Source organism: Pseudorca crassidens, chromosome 5, assembly GCF_039906515.1.
Source record: "Pseudorca crassidens isolate mPseCra1 chromosome 5, mPseCra1.hap1, whole genome shotgun sequence".
Classification (NCBI taxonomy): Eukaryota; Metazoa; Chordata; class Mammalia; order Artiodactyla; family Delphinidae; genus Pseudorca; species Pseudorca crassidens.
In genome coordinates this window covers 22,912,114-22,936,775 of record NC_090300.1, presented here as the reverse complement: position 1 = coordinate 22,936,775, position 24,662 = coordinate 22,912,114, and the positions used below count along the sequence as shown (strand labels likewise).

The 24,662-nt window shown below is 42.7% G+C and overlaps 1 protein-coding gene and 1 long non-coding RNA gene across 2 annotated transcripts; one reads left to right on the top strand and one right to left on the bottom strand.

Moving 5' to 3' along the window:
- Nucleotides 1–551: 551 nt before the first annotated feature.
- On the bottom strand, nt 552–4,425 carry LOC137224712 (uncharacterized). Its single transcript, XR_010943465.1, has 3 exons — nt 3,684–4,425; nt 1,564–1,902; nt 552–744 (listed from the first exon to the last, which is right to left on the bottom strand). It is a non-coding gene; the product is annotated as an uncharacterized lncRNA (long non-coding RNA).
- Nucleotides 4,426–4,590: 165 nt separating this feature from the next.
- TM4SF4 (transmembrane 4 L six family member 4) lies at nt 4,591–24,447 on the top strand. The gene is made up of 5 exons (XM_067737528.1): nt 4,591–4,787; nt 5,558–5,647; nt 17,701–17,840; nt 22,528–22,717; nt 23,854–24,447. The coding sequence occupies exons 1-5, from the start codon at nt 4,614–4,616 to the stop codon at nt 23,869–23,871; spliced, it is 612 nt and encodes a 203-aa protein (XP_067593629.1). The 5' UTR covers nt 4,591–4,613; the 3' UTR covers nt 23,872–24,447.
- Nucleotides 24,448–24,662: the final 215 nt, after the last annotated feature.

Here is a 24,662-nt window from a genome sequence, read left to right as displayed (position 1 = left end):
AGCAAGTAACAAGCACACAATAAATATTAACTATACAATTTTGTTAAAATTTTTTCCTTGGCAGTAAAGTTTCAAAAGTACATTACATTCTCAGAGAAGCCTCAATATTTTCCAAATTTTGCTTGTTTTATTTTTTTTCTTTTACTGTTTTCTAGCATATTTGTGAAACTTCAGAAAGTAAGTATGACTGGGGAAATACCTGTGCAGAGGCATAGACCAAAAAAATAATATATAATTTCATAAAGTCAGCTTTATAAACATAAAAAAAAATGCAGTGTTCACATTTCTCCACCTTTTAAAACCATGACATGAATTTCTAAACTTAGTCTACTTTAGAACCTGTGAGTATATTTAATTTTAAAAAGAGGATGAGGAGTCTCAATTAGTGATGTTCCACTTTACGGAGAGTGGGTGGCGGCTGAGTTTCTATCGAAAGCTAACTTACCACCTACAACCATAGCAGCATAAGGCCAAAAAGAAAGAACGCTAAAACCAATCGATATCTGAGCAGATCTCTCAGAAGAGAGTCATCAGCCAGAGTTCAGGCCTCTCTGAGGGGTCAAGCTGTGCTCTTTTGTACTGAGACCTGGGTTAGGGAGGGCCACAGCACACCCCTCTGAGTCATGAGGCAGGGTGTGCTCGCTCATTCTGATTTTGAAAACAACTGGAGATACTGACGTCCAGGTGTTGATGGTGCTTGCAAAATCCCCAAGTCCAAATCCTAATCAAGCTGTGTCCACCCATCTAAAATGGAGAGAATTATCCAGATTAGTCAGCCTGGAGCTGAGAAGGGCCCTGGATGTGAAGCTAAGTGCACACAGGCAGCCCTCCCCGTGTTGATCGAAGCACGGCGTATTGAGGCATTACACTGTGGTAGTCCAGAGCTCAGCCTCTGGAGCCAGATTCCCTGGGTTCGAATCCTACCTCTACCACTGTGGCGGGTTAAAGATGGCCACAAATACTTTGACACTCTTTTCACGCAGAGGTGAGGTCTATGCCCCTCTCCTGAATCTTAGATGACTCTGACCAAGAGGATATGATAAAAGTGGTCCTGTCCCAGTTTCTGACCCAGGCCTTAGGAAACTGACAGCTTCTATTTCTTGTCTCTTGAACCACCATATAAAATCTCACTACCTTACTGCAGAGACCATGTGTGGACCCCTAAGATTACAGGGGGGAGAGGGGGACCCTACCGAGCCCAATCTTACCACCCTTCCCATCAAGCCACGTGGCATGTGAGTGAAGCCGTCTTGGACCCTAAAAACCAGTGCAATGCAGCCCTAGATGATCAAGAGCGAGTAACCCCAATGACAATATGTAGAGCTGAAGAATTACCTGATCTACTTTAAGATGAGCAGAAGAACCTAATCTACTTCTTCTGCTCAGGAGCAGTTAATTCATTTAACCTCTGCGCGTGAATTTTTTTTCTTTTTTTTTATCTCTTGTCCCAAGTAACAGATTGTAATACAGTTGAGGGCAGAAAGTAAGTCAGATTTATTTTGTTCACTAGGAAAGCACTTGGCACACTGGTGGACACGTTGTGGGTGCTTCAAACACACTTACTGATTGCACTGAATTGATGATTCTTCATCTATTGCCAGGCGAAGAGTTTAGCAGGCTGAGAAAGCATCACCCAAGTATTGTGCATGCCTCCCGCCGGTCGTCAGAGTTACCTGGAAAACATCTCCAAGTGCACTGCTCGTTGGTTTAGGGATGGAGTCCCTGCATCACTGCCAGGAACCCCCGGACTTTCTGCTGCTTAATCCTCTGCCATCAAACTCCCAGAGGGTGTGGTCCAGGAGGAGAGCCGCCAGGCTCATGTTCTTCTCCTTTTCTTTCTGCAAGGATCACTTTCTGTCCCTTCCAGAGCTGCCATCTGCTCTCGCTTCTGAGGTCTTCTTCCTGCAGGACAAGATCCAAAGTGGGGTTCAGCCTCAGCCACCTCCTCCTTGCTGTCTCTGAAAAGGAGGGCTCTAGCCCTTGTGGTTCAAGGGCTTCACTGCTAAACAGAGTGAACAGCAAACATCAAGCCTGCATGTCACAAGATCAGTTGCCTGAATCTCATGAGTGCCTAGAACAATGACCCCACCCTTCCTGAGGGCGAATTTCACCAAGCCTCCCTCCCCTCCCTATCCCCTTCCCCCAGATTAGGTGTTCCACTTCCTGCTTGCAGGTCTAAAGGCACAATGAATAGCTGAACAATAAATGAATTAATCACCCTCCAAGTATCTGAAGTCAGGGCATTCCAGAAGGGTGACTGTCAGTGTTTCCCTTTCTCCACACAGGAAATAAATGACCTCAGGCCTCTCCCTCATAGTTACTCATGTACCACATCTTCTCAAGATTCGTGGAAGAAAACTGAACTGTGGTCCACAGTATCTTTTACTCTCACCTGTTCACTTAGTGATTGGTAACTCCAGTTACTAGTCTGAAAAGTCTAGGACATCAGGGTTGTGTTGCCCAGTGTTATTCAAATGCCTTGGGTAACTTCTAGGGGCAAAAGTCTCTGAAGAAAGAAAAAACTGCCCAGTCCCCAAAGGAGAGCTGCCTAGCTCCAAGGTGACATCTACAAAGATGAACTCAACACTTACATCCTGAGAACTTTTGTCTTCCTCCTGGCACTATTCTCAGAACTCCCTGTCAAAGCTGGTGGGTTACAACGAAAGCTCAGTTGCACGTGCTCAGAGTGTTGGAAAACAACTGCAAGGAAAGTGATAGCAGTCCTTACCTGCTGGTGGTAGGAGTACAGCTGGTTTTCCTTTTCTTCCTTCTGCTTATCTGTTTATGTGACTTTTCTACCCCCCAACCCACAAAAAAACCCCGTATTACTTTGTAATAAGAAAAAAAAAAAATCACAATTGTTTGTCGTTGTTCAGAAGGAAGTATATCCCACTGTACCCATATACTTCACACATGGCGTCATTCTATTGTTTATATCGAAAAGATAATATTTTGTTAATTTCTAAAAGAGAAAATCTATTAGGGAGACAATAGCCTGGGTTTTGGCGACAAAGGGTCTTATTTTAAAATCTTAACTCCTCGCCTTATTATGCTGAGATGAACTAGCAAAATGTATTTAACCTCTCTGAGCCCTAGTGCCTTCCCCTGTAGAAGGGACATGACATCCTCGTGGTCTGTGCTTAGTACATTATACATGCTCAATAAACACTTACTGTTTTTCTTCTCGCCCCAACCCTGAGATCTCAGAAAGTATCTTTATAGAGCAACCAATGCACATTTCACAGAATCTTCAGAAGGAAACTCAGCGTCCATCCTACCTGACTTCTCTGGAATCCTGTCCACAGCTTCCCTGGTCAAGGGTCCCTGAGCCCTGGCAGAACACTGCCCACTGCTTCCCTGGAAACAGGTGGCCAACTCCATTGTAGGACAGGTCTCACCATGATAATGATGTGACTTGCTTTTTATTTAGCTACAGTTTGACTATGAAATTCTACCTACTGTCTTATTCTAACCTCTAGGCTCTCAACAAAGAGCTAGCAGGCTCCGTTTCCACCCCCTAGTCCTTCAGCTGTTACATAGCACCAGTACTGAGCAGGGTCATTGCGTAAAGCAGGGCTTGGGCTAGGCATGGCAGAGACTTTCTTAAAGTGACACAAAGCAAATTAGTAACAGAATCCTGCCCCGGGCAGTTGGCAAAATTTCCGGTGGCGGTCCCATCTTACCTCCTCTTACGCTGCCTGATTGCTCTGCCTCCAATCCACTCATCAGTATCTTTCTTCTCCACCCAATGCCGACCTCCCTTTCCCCTTATCCTTTGTAAAGGTGGAGCTTTTTATTCCTGCATGGAAGCTATAGGTGAACAAGGTGATTGGGAAAACAGTTTTTGCTATTTCTATCACGCCAGGTTGGGAAAGAGATAGAACTGAATGGAGTAGCAAGTATAGAAATAGAGTAATCAGGCAATAAAATAAATAGTTATTCTGATTTTGTCCTTTAAAACATTCCTGTAGGCCTGAGCTCAGCAATACCCAACGAGGCCATCACATTGTTATTTTCCTATTGAGGAAAACAGAAGCTCTTTCAAATAACTCTTTTGCACGCTAGGCTTTCAGCAGAAAGGACAAAGACACGCACTGTAGACAATTAAGTCCTCAGGAGACATGATTTCAGCTAGGATGTAACTCAATTTTACAGTGATTTCTAAAGAGCCTGGGGGAAATAGTTCCTGATTTGTGCGGGGCCATTGTCAGTTGAAAGGTGCAGTCGTCCCAGATGCTGTTTGTTCCAGCCCTAGGTTCAATTGCAGCAAGGTTGAGTGTCTTGTCTGTGCTGGTGGATTATTAACAGAGGTTATTGGTCTCCATGGCAAAATCGCAATGAACGTAATCTTATTTATGAGGGTGCAGAAAAAAAAAAAGACTTCGGGTCAGGGAGAACGTATAAATTGTCCATCGCCATCGAGGTTCTGCTATATTTGAGAAGCTGCAGCGACTCCAAAGACACCGTTCACAGGGCGATCTCGCTTCTCAGCTCCAAAGTCTGGATTGATCTGGGGACAATTATTACGCCTCTGCGGCGGATAACTCAGAAGAGAGCCTGTAAAGGAGGCATCGAGGGGGCTCATAGCGAGACCTGCATCCTACCTCCCCGGCATGTGCACTGAGAGGTGTGCCAAGTGCCTGGGCAGCACCCTCATTCCCCTCGCTGTGTCTGGCTTCCTGGCTCACCTCCTGCTGTTTTTCCCTGGAGGAAAAGTGATAGACAACAATGACCACCTTTCTGACGAGGTCTGGTATTTTGGAGGAATATTAGGAAGCGGGGTCTTGGTGAGTAAGGAAGCCTTAAAATCTTGCCGAAGGAGATTTTCGCTCCATCCTTTTAAAATTGGGTACTTACTGAGCAGGAAGAGATTTAGTTGCTAACGAAAGCCCAAGCATCGCATGATGAAAAGTCAGCACTTTAATCTTTTCCCTTCCCCGTTGGGACTTGCCAGAGGCATGTGCACTAAGTTGACTAAGTCATGAAATCCCCAAGCTTAGGCGGGCAGCTCCCATGGGTCAGTTGACTTCCCTGAACCAAACTGAGAGCCGCATAATATCTTTAACAAGATAACGCTGCGGTGGGTGCCGGGTTGAAGAGGTTGGGGAAGGAGCACGCATTTTCTAGTTAATCGATTGACTAAAACCCACCAAGAGAAGGAGGTGTCTGTGGGTTCCTCTTCCACTCTTGTGCTAATGATTTCTTTACCCCTTGTTTCCAATAGCAGTTGGGGGCCTCTGGTTTAGAGAGAGAGAGAGAGATTCATGTTTCATGCCAACTGAGGACAAGTTTCTTATCCCTATCCTAACCCACCATGTAAATGGAAACTCGGGGTGTCATATCTTGACATCTTGCCTTGGAGCTGCAGTTAGGCCAGATAGAACCTAAAGACTCCATAATACTTGTCTACCCACCAGCCAGGCTCCGTTAGCTCTTGCCGTCCTCTGGCCACCGAGTCCCACGTTGCGGATGTGGTTCCTCATACAGGCAGGCAGGCTCGGGCCCCCCCTTCACATGCCAGACCAGACCCACTCTGAGGTGCTTCTTTTGCTGGTAGATGATCTTCCCTGCGCTGGTGTTCTTGGGCCTGGAGAACAATGACTGCTGCATGTGCTGTGGCAACGAGAGCTGTGGGAAACGCTTTGCGGTGAGTTGGGGGGCGAGGGGGGAGGGGGGAGGCGCAGCCACCAGAACTGCTCCGGGGCGCACTGCCTCCTTGCGCTGGGCGTGGGGATGAGTTACTGGCCCCAGGCAGGACTCTGGGGGCGGCTGGTACAGGGATGAAAGTGGGATTCCTGCTGATGCAAAATAACAATAATCATAAAAATGTAAAACCCTTCTACTTATAGGGTATAAGTACCATTTAAAATGTTACAAACAGGCAGGGATATCAGAGTTGGAAAATTGCAGTGATGCCATGTAAGGAATGCATGCTCGGAAGGCAGAGATGGGGGCTGTGACTCTCCCTCTGCCACTTCGAAGCCCTGAGACCTTGGGCAAGTCATTTCCCTTCTCTGGCTCTGCATTGCCTCATCTGTAGAGGGGAGCTGGGACAGGATAACAGTTGGTAACCTCCTCTCCCCGATAGTCCCCTAAACTCTCCATCCACACCACTGCCAGCTTCACTGCTTCAGAGGCTCAGCAATTCCCTACCTCTACCTGGATTTTCCCTCGGGCCTTCTGTTTCCTTTCTCGTTTCCTGCAGCCATCCATCTTCAGTGGGCAAGCTAGAGAAACTAGGCTTCACCATTCCGAGCTGGAGTGGGAAGAAGGCTGGGAGTGGGGTTGGGTTCCATTTCCGCAACTAGGATTCTCTCTGACGTCCTCTGTTCATCTATAAGATGAGGAAGTTGGACTAGATCAGAATGTCCCAAGTACAGACAAGCTCTGCTAGTACACAGATGTGCTCTATCTTTCAATAACATAGAAAGTTAATTTTGATTCTCCTTCAGTCCTCTCAATTCTATCAAGAAAACTCTAATGTTGATGGAAATGTCTTTACTATTTCTAATCCTTTGTAATCTCCCTCTCTACCAAGTCTCCAGCTCCAGGAATGCAAGAAACGTTAACTAGAAATTCAATAATATTTTGTTTTTGTGAGTTAATGATTCTAGTTTTTCATTCATAGAGGTGATATAAATGAATAAAATAGAGAGTTGACTTAAAGAAAAATATTGAGTTCAGGTACATTGATGTGGCAAAAATGAAGAAGGATGAACTGGAATTACTGGCTGGATGATGAGTAAGACCAGCTCCTGCTCTAATTTCCTGAGATTCAATTGTCCATCTAAGAGAACCCCGATGATGAATTACGCACTCTTACCGTAACCTCTTAAAGGGAAAGGTGTAGCAATTTGTCCTGAAACAGAATCATCTCTAACATTTCCTTCTCATTATTATTTGTTCAGTCAATTAAAAAATATCTATTGACTACATATGAAGGGCTGAGTCTAGTGCACTGCAAATACGATGATGCTTTTCCATGTGAGATCGAGGATCATTCAAAGAGAATGTTCTCACCTTTTTAACACCATCAAGCATTGGTTATTATAGCAACATTTAAAATCATCATTTACAAAGAGATGTAAAAATCAACCACAATTCATTTGCTACAATTATGTAACATGTGCTATATATAATATTTTACTAGACTTAATTATAAAGGAAAGGAATAAATATGTAACTCATTTTCTCTTTGAAATGTAATCCCACTATACCTTGTGGATTTGGGGGCAATAAATTGGAAACAAGAATTTGAAAAAAATTAGCAATTAAGGAAGTTGGATGAATTGGTTAGAAATCTAACAGCTCATTCCCTGGTGCTGAGTAGAAGTCTGAAGATTAGCCAGTATAAAGCCAGGGTTTTTGTTTGTTTATTTCTTTTGTTTTTAGGTTTATACATAACCAAAGTGAGATGCGAAACAATATTCAAAGTATTGTGCAAAGAGTGATTTTAAATTAGATTTATATGAAGTCCAAGAAGAGGCAGAAAAGTCACATTTTTACAAGCACCGTTGAGTCAATACAATCTGCCCAATTCTAGTTGTCTGATTGGGTTTCCTCACCCCACGGGGGCCATCTGCCCTTGGTGTGGGTTGAGGATGACTCCTCCCGGCCACTGGCTGGCTGTCCACAAGGGTAGTGCCCGTCAAAGGACCAGCTCTGCCAGCTGGAAACAAAGGCACAGCCAGGGCTGCCCTGTGCCAGGCGCACCGCACTCTAGGTGGCCAGCAGAAGGATTTCTTGTTTGGGGTTCATTTGTTTGTTAGCTGCCAACTTTTAAAAGTAGAGAGATCTCACAAAAAATATCTAGATATCTTACTTCTTTTTCGAAAAACAAAAAAATAACCTGTTACTCCTGGGCCTCCATTTTGACACAAAAACGGCCTGCACTGGGCGTGACTGAGCTCTTCACCCACCCCTAAGGGCCACTGGGTTCATGCCCCTGCTTTAGAGCCAAGTTTCCTTAAGGTTCTGAGGTTCTGGAGCAATCATCAGTTTCTAAAGAAAGGTATTTACAAACATTTTGTCAGACAAAAAGAAAAAAAGCTGCAGCATAATTTGATGGTACTATAATGCTAAAGGTTTGAATTAGTTTTCCAAAGGCTCACAGCCTTCCCCTCCAGTGTTTAAGGAACACTGGGCTTCTGAGGAACATGGTGTAAGAAATCCTGTTGGGCAGAAAGGTCTGTGAGGCAGGAACAGACTAGGCCAAGGGCTGCTGAGCTAAATCCTGCGGCAGTCTTCACAGCTTTGCTCTCCATCGTTTGTTTCCTGGTCTCTCTCTCTCCTCTCTTCTTTGCTGCATCTTTCTGGAATATTCCCCAGAAGTCAGCTGCATCATTCTCTTCCCTTCCCTTGGGTAGTAAAACCAGGACATATGAATCAATAGTGGAAGCAGGATGTGATGGCTGTAGAGATAAAGCAAGACAGTGAGCTGGGGAAAAAAAAAAATCTTGAGGTCACCTAATTGATAGTTTCATAGTGAAACTAAAAAATAGAGGCAAACTCTCCTCTGAGGCAGAGCAAGACTGAAACCCAGTCCCAGGGATCTGCAATCTTTTAAACAAATTAGGGTAAATGAGAGTTGAGAAAAGGGAGCCCTGGGGCAAAAGCTATGAGACGAGGGTGACTTCCAAGGTGGGCTTTGGAAACCCTGGCCTGGGTTTGTAGTTAGGTCTCAACCTCGTTCTCCAAAACTGGAGGTGCCCTAGCTGCTGATCTGTGGTTGGTCAAGGTCTCCTGCCCTCTAATCCTTAAAAAAAGAAAAAAATTTGACATCTCAGGGTCCAATGGGACAGCTGATTAATTTTATCAACGCTTTTGTGTTAAGTATATTCTTTAATAAGAGCCTTTAGAAGACCCTGACATTGACTCAGAAGAGTGTCTCTAATAATGGGCCTGATAAAGGAGATATTTAGGGGTAGGCTGGCATTTCAGCATTCTGAAAGTATATCAGGCAGATAAAGCCCCCCCCCCGCCCCCCAACCCATAGGCAGGGTCAGATGATTGACAGACCTGTTCTGAAGGAAGATCTTGGATAGTTCATAAATCAGTCTATTCACTGTAGAGTCAGCACTTCTCCCCATGACCAGCTCGGCTCACCAGTGCCCCTTAGGGATGCCTTCTGTGTAAGTACTTCTGCCGTCAGTACTTCCTGAGGCCAAGAGCACAGCCGCCTCTGCATTCCTTGGAAGGACAGCCCGTTTGAGGGGGATGTAAGAAGACACTTCTTTTGAAATAACAGATTATCTTAAAAGGAGAAATAACGTATGAAACCCTATTTCTTCAGTAAATGTTTTCTTTGCTTCAAAACCCTCTGCTGTAAAATGGACCGTAGCAGTTGCTACCTTTCGTAAGGACATTGCAAGAATGGGGGAAGAGGTTGCAAGCCTTAGCGTGCAGGGCAGGGGAGAGTAGTACCAAGTGCCTGGGGGTACTGAGGAATCGTAGGTCCTCGATAAATGCTTGTCGGATGAATGAAGTAAATGAACGCTCTGGGAGGATTTCAGGTGATTTCCGTACTTGATCAGGCGCAATTCTCACAATAGCCCCTAATGAGTTAGGCATTAAACTTCTCGTTGTATAAATAAGGAAACTGAAGCTCTTGCAAGTTGAGTTTCCGACCACCACACCCGCGACGCCCCTGTCTGTCTTCCGGGCTTTCCAAGGCTGAGGCAGAAAATACAGGAGGACATTCACGTTTAAGCGAGAAAACACTTCAAGTAACATCTATGTACCTCTTAGAAAACTTGCTGAGAGGAACCTTCATGCCCACCAGAGATGTTCCCCTAACATGTTGCCACTGCCCAAGCCTCAAAATACCATGTCTCCGAACCACCCACCCTTCCCCCCTTCTCAGCCCCCCGCCCCTCCTCCATTTGCTTCAGCTGACGCAGTACACACCACGGACCAGGGCAGAGCTGGGATCTCATCCCACATGGTCCGCCTCCAGAGCCCGGTAGAGGGGGAGGCCTTAAAGCGGACACACGGTGAATTTGGGAGCATCTTCTTCCGTTTCAACGGAAGTATTTACAGCATATACATTAACACATATTTCTTTAGAAATACAAACTGAACATGAGCGCTGAGCAACCATAAGACAGTCAGCCTGTCTACTTTTATTTTTCTCCCCAGAGCTATACTCTCTGTATTTCTGGAAAGTTAAAGTATGTGAGGCTATGATTATTAAACATTATAATATAACAATGACACTTATCAAGTGCTTGTTAATGTCATGGGAAATGATCCAAATCTTGGAAATCGGCGAAAGAGATTTCTGGGTATCCCCACAGTGAAGTGCCAGGCGTTACCTACCCCACCTGGGGGTTATCTGACTTGCGAGACAATGTGTACATTTGATTCCCTATTTTTGATTAGTTATCTTACATATTATGATCTCTGGGAGTCGGGTAGTTATTATCGAGGCTTATTTTACAGAAGAAGAAATGGAGATCTTAGAAAGATGACCTTCTCAAATTCATGAGGGAGGAACCAGGACTCAAACCCAGATCTGTCTGCCTGTATCCCACGTCCTTGACCACTACACTACACAGTAGTGTCCCCCTTTACTATTTATTCATTTAGAATAGGGAAAACATGCCCACAGTACAAAAACTACCACGGAAGCCACACATTCCTGAATTCAAAGTCTGGCAACGCCCTTCCCCAGAGGTTACCAGTGTTTCCAATTATTGTGTCTCCTTCCAGAAATATTCCAGGCCTTTTGCCTGTTTAGTTTAAAAAACACCAACTTGAAGCATCTGCTCCCTGACATATTCAACTTGATTTCAATAACTTCTCTTTTAGCATGAAAAGTTTTGTATCATGAAACCCATGATAAATGGAATGTACTTCATCTCATTTTAAGATTGATAATAGCTCAGAGTAGTAAATTTAGCAATTTTTTAAAGACTTCTGAACACGAAATGACTTAAAACAAAGTGACATAAAGTGTACCTTGCTTCATGTAGGTCATCCATTCTGGAAAAGTTATGAAAAATTATTTAGAGTATTTTTTTTTATTTCAAGTTGAGATATTTCAAATGTGAATACAAAAACAAAACATACTACCTGTAGCTTTATGAAATTGTAACCTGATGCCATATTTTCTTCAGAAAGTTTTGTAAAGAAATAAAACCTTATTGCTTCAATTGAGGGTCACTGTCTTGCCCTCCTCTGTTATACATCCCTCCCTCCTGCGAGTAACCGTAATCAGGGAATCAGTACAGCCCATATCCATCCATTTTTTTTAACTTTTACTACCAAAAATCAATCTTCCACATGTTCTAGACTGTACTGTCCAATACAGGAGCCACTATCCACATGTGGCTATTGAGCGTATGAAATGTGGCCAATCAAAATTGAGATGTACTCATTTCGTTCTTTTACATGTAGCTAGAGGCAGGACGGGAATAAAGGCACAGACCTACTAGAGAATGGACTTGAGGATATGGGGAGGGGGAAGGGTAAGCTGGGACAAAGTGAGAGAGCGGCATGGACATACGTACACTACCAAACGTAAGGTAGATAGCTAGTGGGAAGCAGCCGCATAGCATAGGGAGATCAGCCCGGTGCTTTGTGACCACCTAGAGGGGTGGGATAGGGAAGGTGGGAGGGAGACGCAAGAGGGAGATGTGGGGATATATGTGTGTGTGTGGCTGATCCACTATGTTGTAAAGCAGAAACTAGCACACCATTGTGAAGCAATTATACTGCTATAAAGATGTTATAAATAAATAAATATAAATAAATTTTTTTAAAAAAAATTGAGATGTACCTGGGACTTCCCTCGCGGTCCAGTGGTTAAGACTCTGTGCTTCCACTGCAGGGGGCGTGGGTTCAATCTCTGGTCGGGGAACTAAGATCCTGCATGCTGCGAGGCTTGGCCACAGAAAAAAAAAAGAAAAATTGAGATGTACCATAAGTATAAAACACATACCAGATTTCAAAGAACTGGTAAAAAGAAGAATGTAAAATGTCTCATTAGTAGTTTTTATATTGATGACCTGTTGAAATGATAATATGTTGGATATGCTGAGTTAAAGGAAATATATTATCAAAATTAATCTCATTTTTTTATACCTTTTAAGAAGTGTCACTAGAAAATTTTAAATTATGTATGTGGCTCGCATTATGTTTCAGTTGGACAGTGTTGGGATAGAGGTGCTTACAAGGGGGACTCTTCGATAAAGGGGAAAATTATCTCATTGCTATTTTATATTAACTTGGTTTTTCATTTACTCAGACTTGCCTAAAATGAGGACTGTTTGCCTCTGTACTCACTTTTTGTGTCTGTAAACATTTGCCTGCGACACGTTCCAGGAATGATATCTAAAATCCTCCACTCATCTCACACAGCAGGAATAGCACAAGACAGATTTCTCCTCTCATTACCAGCCAGTGGATGATGAAATCCGGAGTTGCTTTAGTCAAAGGGGCCATCTGGAACCACCCACCCCTTTCTTCTGTTTGCCACCAGAAACCGAGGCCAGGGAGGGGGGGGCCTGGGTGACTGAGGAGGCCGGAACCCTGGTTTCCGCAGACTTCCAAACTGCCTTCCTGGAAAAGTGATCTTTCTTTTCTATGACAGCAATTTTAGATACTCTTCCATTCTTAATAATCAATAGTTTCATGATTCCTGACTAATAATTAGAACTCAAGATCAGAAGGTCAAATAAGCAAAAAGATATTTTTTTTCTTATCTGTCATTTTATTTCTGTGAGAGAACCAATGTCATTCACAGAGAAATTTGCAAATAATAGAATATCTGGCGCTAGTGGCAGTGTGTTTTCTGTGTGTGTGTGTATTTGAAGAGGTGGTAGGTACAGGATACTAGACTGGGAGGGAGACACAGTTCTTTTTTTTTGTTTTTTGTTTTTTTGAAGTATAGTTGCTGTACAATATTATATGTTACAGGTGTACCATATAGTGATTCACAATTTTTAAAGGTTATACTCCATTTATAGTTACTATAAAATTTTGGCTATATTCTCCGTGTTGTCCAATATAGCCTTGTAGCATGTTTTATACCTAATAGTTTGTATGTCTTATCCTCCAACCCTATGCTGCCCCTTCCCCTGAGACCCCAGTTCTTTTTTTTTTTTTTTTTTTTTTTTACGGTACACGGGCCTCTCACTATTGTGGCCTACCCCGTTGCGGAGCACAGGCTCTGGACACGTAGGCTCAGCGGCCATGGCTCACGGGCCCAGCCGCCCCGCAGCATGTGGGATCCTCCCGGACCGGGGCACGAACCCGTGTCCCCTGCATCGGCAAGCGGACTCTCAACCACTGCGCCACCAGGGAAGCCCAGACCCCAGTTCTGAATCTAGCTCAGCCACCTTCTAGATGTGTGCTTTGAGAAGGTCACAAAAGCATGGGCTTTGGAAACAAGTGGCCATGGACTGATCCTACTCCCACCACTTTACTCTTTGTTTGACTTAGAGCAATTATCTTAATTTCTAGTAGTCTCAGTTTCCTGTCTGGAAAATGTAGATAATCACACCCACCTCACAGGTTTGTTGAGAAGATTAAATGAGATAATACGTCTAAGGCTGTCACAGAATGAAGCTCTTTGCATTATCTAGAAAGTGAGATGATTGCACTAGAAGGTTTTTGAGATCGTCATTTTTGTGAAAACATAATTATAAGAATATTTAACCATTTATTTAGTGGAAATTCTGGCTTTTGAACACTTTTAAGCAATTTTAAGATGAGAGACCCTTCCTTCACAGAATCTTCTTTTTTCATTGAGACAATCCAATCCATCCCAAGGACCACATGTCAAAAATGTTTCCAGACCACTCAGAGCCTCACTCTGAAAGGACAAGAGGTAAAACATTAGGAAAAACTGACCTGAGCATAAGCTTTCAATTGCTCTACTGGAACGTTCTAGCCATTCCTAGATTAACACCAGCTGTGTCTAGCTAAACAGCAAGTTGATTGGAGCATGGAGGTTGCTCAGAGACAGAGAAGTAGCTAGATAAGCTCTCGTTAAATTGGAGCAGCATCTCCCAAAGTGTGTCGTTGCAAGGGCTCAAGGGAAGAAGTTATAGGCTCCTATGAGATCAGAAAACTCTGCAAATTACAATATACACCCAAATATAAGGTGAAACTTTGTATAAAACCACCTCTTATTTTCCCAGAAAGCAGTTTCAAAAAAAGTTATTTGACTAACGTGAATATACGCATAAGCGTTCTGTGATATATGCATATTTTAAAGTACATGTATAAAATATAAAATAATTTTAATATATTGATTTTGAAATATTAATTCTTTCCTCTCATTTATTTTAAAATGTTTTCATGTTTTTTGACCTTAATGTCTTTGCTCCCACTAAAGACACCACTGGAGCCAGCAAAAGTTTCCCACAGCACATCTTTTTTTTCCATTTAATGACATTTTTGTATCCGTGTATGATGCTGTCAGCGGAAATTTCACTCAGTCATAAGTATCAATTCAGATAAGACGAAGAGAGTATTCAGACATCCCTCTTGCAAGTGTATATTAATGATCCCCACAATTGTAAACATTAAACATACTTATATTAGAATGCCCTTTAAAAGGCTTGTTAACTATAATATCTGGAACTAGGAATTGTGAGGTCAACTTTCCTAGAACAATTAGCAAATCTGTGTTAAGAAGGAAATGTTTAAATAATTCTGTCATCCAACAGTAATTGGGTTGTTTCTGACTAATGTCTTTCCCACACAATACTTGTTTGTTCAAATTTGAGGAAATGTCCTATTACCTGACGGATGAAATAAGGGCACAGCTCTAAAGCAGGTCCCTCACTTCTGAGGGATAATTTGAGAGCTAATAATTTTCCTTACATTCCAGTATACACAGTATATTCCCTCCTTGGAGCTTCGTACATATTAGCATATCACAAAGATTCTTAGAAGTACAACAGGAATGAAACCTAATTAACTTTATACAATTCAACAATTTCCAAAATTATTCAACAAGACATCCTTTGGAAAAGAGATTGCCTGTTCTAACATGATAAAATGACCCAAATTTTAATTTACTTCTGACCTAGATTATATTCACAATGTTCTTGATGGTGGGAATGGGTTTAGGATACCCTAGGCATAAAAATTAAGAGGAAGAATCTAAATAATGAGTATATGAACTTTAGTCATTGAAAATATCCAATAAGTAGTTATCCAGTGCCTTTGATAAGCTGGGGAGGGAAAAAAAAAACAAACAAACTGTTGGTGGTAGGGCTGGAGCAATGTCCTAACTATCTTCAAATAACCCACTGTCCATGGCTTCAAGGAGTTTGTCCTCTGGCTGGGGAAGACAGACATAAACAGCTATGCAGTGATGTGTTATATATACTGTGCTATGATGGGAGCTGATACAATCTAGAGCCCTGGAGGTGGGAGATATGGATGCTGAAAACTTGGCCGCTGTTCACCAGTGCCAAATTGAATCTCTGAGACAGAGTTCTGTGTGAAGTAGAAAAGAATAGCGTTATTGCTTTGCCTGGCAAAGGGGAACACAGCAGGCTCATGCCCTGAAAAACTGTGTCCCAACCCAGGAGGATTTGGTGAGGAGTTTTATAGCAATAGTTCAAGGGCAGCTTTGCTGATAAGGATCAGGGTGTATGCAGGGCCTGAACTTCTTTAATCTGATCTCAATGGTGTCCTGATGAGCTTCTCAAGGTTATCAAACTGTGACATTCTCTGGAATGAAGAAAGTTAACATCTTCCATTTGTTGAGGGTTTTAGTTCTATAAAGAGCTCAAAGATATTATTATGTGTATCCCTTGAGATGGAACCAGGACCTTGCCCCAAGGCTGAATTATTGTTTCTTGGCTATTCCTCCCTTGTCTCTGCATCCTCTCCATTCCCTGATTAGCAACTGTTCAAATCTGCTCTTTGGGATTCTGGGAAGGTCATGGAGGCTAGAGTCTGTTCCCTACAAACAAGAAACAGGGACATGGAAAGGCTTCCATGCCCAGGAACTCCACAGGGTCTTGTTCTCTTTCTATATGAAGAAGGGAATGGTCAGTTCTACTTGGGAAGTCAGACACGGTGCATGGAGCCAGTGCTCAGTCTTGGAAAGTTGCATCAAAAATACATTTATAGGGACTTCCCTGGTGGCGCAGTGGTTAAGAATCCGCCTGCCAATGCAGGGGACACGGGTTCGAGCCCTGGTCCAGGAAGATCCCACATGCCACGGAGCAACTAAACCCATGTGCCACAACTACTGAGCCTGCGTGCCACAACTACTGAAGTCCATGTGCCTAGAGCCCGTGCTCGACAACAAAGAGAAGCCACCACAATGAGAAGCCCGTGCACCTCAATGAAGAGTAGCCCCTGCTGGCTGCAACTAGAGAGAAAGCATGCACACAGCAACGAGGACCCAACGTAGCCCAAGATAAATAGATAAATAAATAAATTTTCCAAAAAAATACATTTATATATGATATGACATATGATATGAATATGAACCCCAGCTAAATAGATTACACAGATTCCAGTTGCCCAGGCACAGTTAGATCCTCTCTACACTCTAACCCCACCCTCAAACCCTCAAATATATACTGTAAAAAGATTGATAGTAATACAGGGAAGGGGAAAGAGGAAGTATCTGACATTTAACTTGGGTTATCACATCTAACTTAGGTAGGCTTTATCATGTCCATTTTATAGATGAGAAACTGAGAGCCAGTCATCACACAAAGAAAAGTAGCAAAACTGAGATTTGAGACTGGGTTCTGCTGACTTTTAAACTCTTGTACTTTGCACTACACCTTCATGTCCCAAAGCAATAGAGGTGATCATTTTCCACCTCTATTTACAGAATTATTAATGTTTCCACATTACTCTCTAGTTACTGTTTAGAATGGACATTGCCTCTCTAGGCCCCCCTTTTTTTTTTCTCATCTCTAAGAGGGAGTTAGCCTGGATAGGCTCCAGGATTGTTTCTGCCTTTTATATTCTATATTCTATCTTGATTTTATAATTTAAAACAAAGATGTAGTACAATCTATTTTTCACTAACTAATCTGTCATATAAAAATATTTAAAAGAACTGGAATCGTTGGGCTTGTGTAACCCAAAGAAGAGAAAACTAACAGAGGGTGGAAGGGGTGGAGAGATGTCATATAGAAAATATTTTTGTGTAAGATATAAAATATCTTCAGATATTTTAAATGTTGCTACCACATGGAAGAGAGGTTGGACTTAATCTTTTTGAACTCGAGGAATGTAACTAGGACCGATGAGGAGAAATTCTAGACTTCCACCCTTTCTCATAAGCAGAGCCTTCCTGCTACATGAGGTCCCACTGTGACCTAGCCTCAGTGAGATGATTGGACCACAGAACTGAAGATCACTTCCCATTCTAAGATTCTTTGATTCTGTAATAGACTGGTCTTCCATATTAGGCCTGTGAAGGACAATTTGTTCTTAGCAAGGTTAAAAATCCTTGTTCAAAGGTATCAAACCATAACTAGCACTTGGGTCACCAATGAATAGGTGAAAGAGATGGGGATGGGGTTGGAGAAAGGGACATGAGACACCAAAATTCATTCTAGGAGACTCCACAGGCCCCATTTCCAGTAAAAACTGGCTGCATACCCTGTAACTTCCCCATATTCACCATGCTCAATAACAGGCCAGTTAGGTGTGCTGTGTGTAATCTCTGGACACCTTAAGAACCTGGCGGTCTCTCTCCTTCTCTTTCAGATGTTCACCTCCACAATATTTGCTGTGGTTGGAGTCTTGGGTGCCGGATACTCATTTATCATCTCAGCTGTCTCAATCAACAAGGGTCCAAAATGCCTCATGGTCAATAATAGCACGTGGGGCTACCCCTTCCTGGACGGGTAAGGTACACCCTTCAACGCTCACATGTCACCATTTGGGGCACCAGCAGGTAAAGGCCCACAGGGGACACCGTTCAAGGTCCGCCATCTTCAGTTTACAAGTCTCAGGCATGTTGCTCCTGTGAGGCAGAGCTGGAGTTGTGGGGTGAAGTTACACAAGATCTCACCTCTAGGTGCTCTTTTGACAGACACCAGGAGAAGTAATGGAAGAGGGCACGTCAGTTGGCCTGAGGGAAGGAGGTTGGTGGTGTCACCTCTTGCATTCAGACATTTATTAGCGGGCTTCCCTGGTGGCGCAGTGGTTGAGAATCTGCCTGCCAATGCAGGGGACACGGGTTCGAGCCCTGGTCTGAGAGGATCCCACATGCTGCGGAGCAACTAGGCCCGTGAGCCACAACTACTGAGTCTGCGCGTCTGGAGCCTGTGCTCCGCAACAAGAGAAGCCGCGATAGTGAGAGGCCCACGTACCGCAATGAAGAGTGGCCCCCGCTTGCCACAACTAGAGAAAGCCCTCGCACAGAAACGAAGACCCAACACAGCAAAAATTAATTAATTAATTAATAAACTCCTACCCCCAACATCTTCTTTAAAAAAAAAAAATTTATTAGCATCAACATGAGGCAACTAATAATATTAATAAACAGGGAGCAGTGCCTTCCATTGAAAATCTCATAATAGAAAACGAGAATGACTACTCATTAAGCTCAAAGGCTTCCACTAATACCCCAAATGATGGATAACTAAACAATCTCTTAAGGTGCAGATTTATGGAAAACGACCTTGAAAGCACTGTAGGTTCTTCATGAGAGTTATTGTTAATAGAACTCATTAAAGTAACACTTAATATTTTCACGGTACTTTGTAGTTTAGAAAGAACTTTTTTAAAAATAAATTTATAATTTAATCTCCACAACAACGTCAAGAGGTAGTAACTCCCCACTGAGGCAGACTGAATAAGTGTGATGTGCTCCAAGTCTCACAATTAGTGGGCAGCAGAGACAGGGAGCAAACTCTAGTCTTCTAACTTCGAGTATTATTAGTCTTTTTATATTACACATCCCTCTGCCCCTAGACCGCAATGCTCAAGGCAGTAGACAGTTGCCATACGTGTGTACTTAAATTCACGTAAATGAAATAAAGTTTAAAATTCCTCAATCACACTAGCCATATTTCAAGCACTCAGTAGCTGCACACGGCTATTAGGGATAATATATATACATATATATATATATATTTGTGTGTGTGTGTGTGTGCGGTACGCGGGCCTCTCACTGTTGTGGCCTCTCCCGTTGCGGAGCAGATGGGCCATGGCTCACAGGCCCAGCCGCTCTGCGGCATGTGGGATCCTCCCGGACCGGGGCAAGAACCCGTGTCCCCTGCATCGGCAGGCGGACTCTCAACCACTGCGCCACCAGGGAAGCCTCTCAGCTTTTTCTTTTTTTACACTTTCTAAATAATGTCTTTTTTTAAGCAGTACATTTCTTGTAATTGAGGTATAGTTGATGTACAATATTACATAAGTTACAGGTGTACAATGTAGTGATTCACAATTTTTAACAGTTAAACTCCATTTATAGTTATTATAAAATATTGGCTGTATTCCCCGTGTTGTCCAATATATCCTGTAGCTTATTTTATACCTAATTGTTTGTAGCTCTTAATTCGCTCCCCCATGTTGCCCCTCCCCCCTCATCTTCTTAATCTGTGTATATGTTCATTCATTCAGTGAATATTTCCTGGGACATTGTTCAAGAAAACTCCTCGTAGGATTGGGAGGGATGATGGAACGCAGCTAGCCCAGCGCCCAGAACACGGGCAGGACCCCGTACATGAAAGCTGCTCATTTACTGAACACTCCCTGTGCTGGAACTGGGGACAGAGATGGGGACATGGTCTCCACCCTTGTGGATGTATAGCCACAAAGAGAAGACAGACAAATGGACAGATGCGGACAGCTCAGGGTCCTGGGCACTGTGTACCAGAAGGAACCAGAGGGCTGGGAAGCACAGAAGGGGTACCACAGCCAGCTGAGGGCAGGAACATCAAGGGGTCTGTCTCAGAGGAGGAGGTGGCGCCCGAGTTCCCCAGGCAAAGCCCTCGGGCTCCCCTGCTCCTTCCTTCAGCTACCTCTGCTGCTGGCAAGAAGTGAGTTGTATGAAATCCATGGTGTTCTACTCTGAGTGATGGAATTACTGCATCTCAGGTGGGACCGCCCTTCACAATGATGAGATTCAGTGGGTTTAAACTCCTCATGTCACAGAATGTGGAAGCATGGTTTAGCCTCCAGATCCATGAAAAAATTAGGGCCCTCTTTCACCTGGGGATGGAGGGTTGGACGCAGCAATCATTTCCCGAGATCTGAGACTCTCAGAACCTGAGAGTTTGGGGGGAAAGAAGAAGGGCCTGTGGAACAGCTATCCGTGAGGGTTTGTAAGGGGTGAGGCCGCAGCTGGAGTGAAACTGAGAGGATTTCTCCACCCAAACTCAATCCTTGCTTCCAAATTCCCCCGTGAGCGGTTCAACAATATCACCACCAGGGGGTGGTGTCGTCCCACCGCTGGACAAACTCTTCAGCCGAGGGTCCAAACTGGGGACTGCCAATTACTTCACCTTAGGATCTTTTCTTTATAAAATGTGCCTGGAAAATATTGTCTTCTTGTAACCTCTTATAATCATCAAGTTGAAAAATTGTAAAGATAGGAAGGACTACATGGAAAAAAACAGAATGGAAAAATGAGTGTTTTAAAAATAACATAATGGGGGCTTCCCTGGTGGTGCAGTGGTTAAGAATCCACCTGCCAATCTTCCTGGACACGGGTTGGAGTCCTGGTCCGGGAAGATCCCACATGCCGCAGAGCAACTAAGCCCGTGCACCACAACTACTGAAGCCTGCGCGCCTACAGCCCATGCTCCACAACAAGAGAAGCCACTGCAGTGAGAAGCCCGCGCACCACAACGAAGAGTAGCCCCCGCTCACCGCAACTAGAGAAAGCCCACGCACAACAACGAAGACCCAACGCAGCCAAAAATAAATTTTAAAAATAATAGTAACATAATGAAAAGAAGTCTTATACAGCCATACATAGGTATATTAACTCAGTGAAATTTCACAATTGTGAGGTTGTTCTCAGCCCATTTTATAGATGAAGAAAATGATGTAAAGGCCAGGGGGTGGGGGGTGGTAGGTGACTTGTGTGAGGAATACACAGCCAGTGAGAGGAATGCTTGGATTCAAACCCAGGTCCATCTGAATCCAAAATACCAGCCTTTTTCTTTTAGACCAGACTGCTCAGCTTAAGTAAAATAATAACAATATCAGGGTTTATGGAAAACTTACGATATGCTAGGCACTGTTCTAAGTGCTTTACTAGCGTTAACTCATTCAATCCTTATTTAACCCTATGATTTGATATCGTTATTCCCATCTTACAGAGAGATACACAAGTCACACAGCCAGTGAGCTGCTAGAACCTGTATTCTCATGGGAAGGTGAATGAATGTGATAAACGATGTTTTATTTTTCAATCAAGAGCGAAAGTTTCATTCTTTCCTTTATCCCTTCTGCTCGACTAAACTCTAGGGCATCTTCCGTCATTTCAAAGATTTTTCAAAATCTTAATACAGAATGTATCTCAAATAAATGTGTGCTGATGCATTGGAGGAATCATCAGAGACGGATGGTCAAAATGATCTAAAAACAATGAGGTGGAGATGACTTTAGTAGTCAGACGGAGAGTTTCCTCTTGAGGCCTTGAAAGGAGAGGACGCGTAAAGGAAGAGGGAGAGACCAATTTGTGGCTTTAAGAACGTGAGAAGGAATATAAAGATGCAGAGACTTTACCCGTTCTACCCTCATTGTTGTCTTAAAGATACCACACGTCACATTTCTGCTTCAAGGCACAATGCCCTTGATATTGCAGTGGACTCCTAATGTATATATTGTATAAATATATCGCAGTTTCTCCTATTTCAAAGTTTTCATAAAATGTGTATTAAGGCAGCAGATTATTTCTTTCTTTTAGTTAATTAACTCTTTTTGCAGGTGGAATCCCTACATCTTCACAAAAATATAGCTGAGTCAGTTCACAATTTGGCTAGAAGTAGGCCTTAAAAGAATCGAGCTCTTCCCTTTAACTATACGACACAACTGTACTTTACATGGCTTCACACGGCCACTAGACGTGACAGATAACTTATCAGAAGTCCAAAAGGTCCCTAAGGACAATAGTAGGATAAAGGCCGTGAACATTTGTGAGATTCTGCTCCTGGAGTGTCTTCATCTTCATTGCCCCTTAATAGATATTAAACTTACCCATCCTCCTGGTCAGCTCATAAAAATCACTCCGTCACTCAGTAGCTGTGTGAGCTGGGGTAAGTCACTTAACCACTCTGTGCCTCAATGTTCTCATTTGTGAAATGGAAGAAAAGAACCATAGAGTTTCTATGAGAAATAAAGGAGTGAATATGTGTTAAATGTTCAGAACAGGGTCTGGCACCTTAGTCTATACTCAATAAAATTGTTAGGTATTGTTTTTAAAAGTGTTGTTATTATGGGATTTTTTTTTCCCATGGAGCTTATATCTTGGATAGATAGTATTGCAGAAGAAAAATCGTTATGGTGACTTTCTAGCCTAGGGTATTGCGCACTTTTTACCAACATCTCCTTTTTTCCTCATCTTCCCGACAGAGATTACCTCAGGGACAGGGACTTATGGAGCCAGTGCGAAAAGCCTGACAACGTGATTCCCTGGCATCTGACCCTCTTCTCCATCCTGCTGATCATAGGGGCGGTTCAGATACTTATCTGTGCCATCCAGGTGATCAACGGGCTCCTGGGGACCCTGTGTGGAGACTATCAGTGCTGTGGCTGCTGTCGGGTGAGTTGGGGTCTTTGTCTTTCCTTCTCGGCACGCAGCTGAGGGAAGTTCTGCTCTCGGTGATGCTAACGTCCCCAGACTGAAGCTGACCAAAGTTTTCAGTCTTACCCCTACTCCATATACATGTAGAAGTTTATGATGATGTTTACATGAAGATCCCCACAGGAAGTGGACATCTGTTACAGGCACATATTGTCAGGAATACGCATCACGGTCTGTCCCCAAATGTTTTATTTCCTAAATAGATCTAGAAGTGGGTTAAAGTCGTCAAGTAATATATGGAAGGGTATTTTCTTTCCCTTGGAAAAGATATAGAAGAGAAAACTCATTCTTAAGTGCAAAAAATAAAACAAAATCATTTTGGAATTTACTCTCCAAATAAGACTGTAAATGATCAACAATATGAAAAATAAAAATAAACCTATGGACAGTAGGACAAGGTGATTATTTCAACTACTGAACAAGCCAGATCAGTCAATTATTCATACACATAAAGTTATTTTAAAGCACAGATCGAAGTATGAGGAAAAAAATTAAATAGAACTTGAGAGTTGGGGACTTACCTGCTGGTCCAGTGGTTAAGACTCCGTGCTTCCACTGCAAGGGGCACAGGTTTGATCCCTGGCCAGGGAACTAAGATCCCACATGCCAAGCAGCACAGCAAAAAAAAAAAAAAAAAAAGCATCCAATCCATGTTAATAACAGAAGGCTCAGTACGTTGTACTGACTGTTATTTCCTCAAGAGGATGGAAATCCATGTGACAGCATATCTTCAAGGAAAGGAACACAGTCTCTGGGTTTCACCTCCCCAGGTTCTCTACTTATGAAGTCCTGGCTCCTCTACTTATTAACTGTGGCTTCAGATACATCACTTGAGCCCCATATCAAAATTTATTTTAATAATAAAATGATGGAAAATAAAATGAAGCTTCCACACCTATAGCCTAAGCACAAGTTAAGTAACAGATTAAAACTCTGAAACAAAGTCAGAAAAGTACAGAAAACATTCGGTAGGTAACCAATAAGGGGTAGGAGTAATCAGGAATAAGAGGGCTGATGGGGAGGGGAAAGGGACGGGAGGAGAAAGCAAAGAAAAAAAATGATGTTGTAATTAATTAACCTTTTCTACCTTCTAGGGAGATGGACCAGTCTAAACCTCCATGATGAGCTGCCCTAACTTAATGGTGTGTGAGAAGATACATTAAACTTATTCTTCTCTTCTTGGGGTTGCCAATTCCTATCTGCTTCCTAACTGACAAAACTTAGGGAGGCCAGAGTTATTCCTTCTCCTTTCCAACCAGGTCAGCTCACCTTAGAGTTTCATGTTAGTTTCAAATAAAAAATAGTTTGGCCACTTAAGTAATACTTATGAATCTTTCAAATTAGCTTCCTCTTAGAATCGAAGAGCAGGTTCAAAGCAAATATTTCATAATTTTTTCTTTGAGTGAAAAATGTATAAGGTCACATGTACTGCCACACTGCTTCTTTGTATATAGAGGTGTTAACATCGTTGGAAGTTTTACAGGAGTCAAAGGAAGAAAGCACATTGAAAATGAGAAGCTAAGACCAATTTTTATTTTTAAGATCTGTGGGAAAAAAGAACGACTGATGGATCATAAATAATTTTTATTTGTTTTCTTTTGTGCTAACATGTTTGAATTAACTTGTAACTAATCTTCTGGGCCTGCCATCATTTGCAAGCATTTCCTTGTGTATATTAAATTGAAATCAGAATTCAGAGGTAATAAAGATTGTGTGCTTTTGGGGAGGTAGGGGCAAAAGATTGAATGAATAACACCCTCTTTTCATCTTTTCTACAAATGCTTCCTTTGCTCAAACAAAAAACAATGTTTTTAAAAAGCTGATTTGGGTAATAATTTTGTCAGCCTATGTATGACCCAGGATTAAGATAATAAGTGTTATCAGTTCTACACGTTTTCACACA

Coding starts and splice junctions, on each gene's coding strand:
- TM4SF4 (XM_067737528.1), top strand. CDS start 4,614: ATGTGCACTGAGAGGTGTGCCAAGTGCCTGGGCAGCACCCTCATTCCC. Junction 4,788..5,557: donor TATTAGGAAGCGGGGTCTTG/GTGAGTAAGGAA, acceptor TTTTGCTGGTAG/ATGATCTTCCCTGCGCTGGT. Junction 17,841..22,527: donor GGCTACCCCTTCCTGGACGG/GTAAGGTACACC, acceptor TCTTCCCGACAG/AGATTACCTCAGGGACAGGG.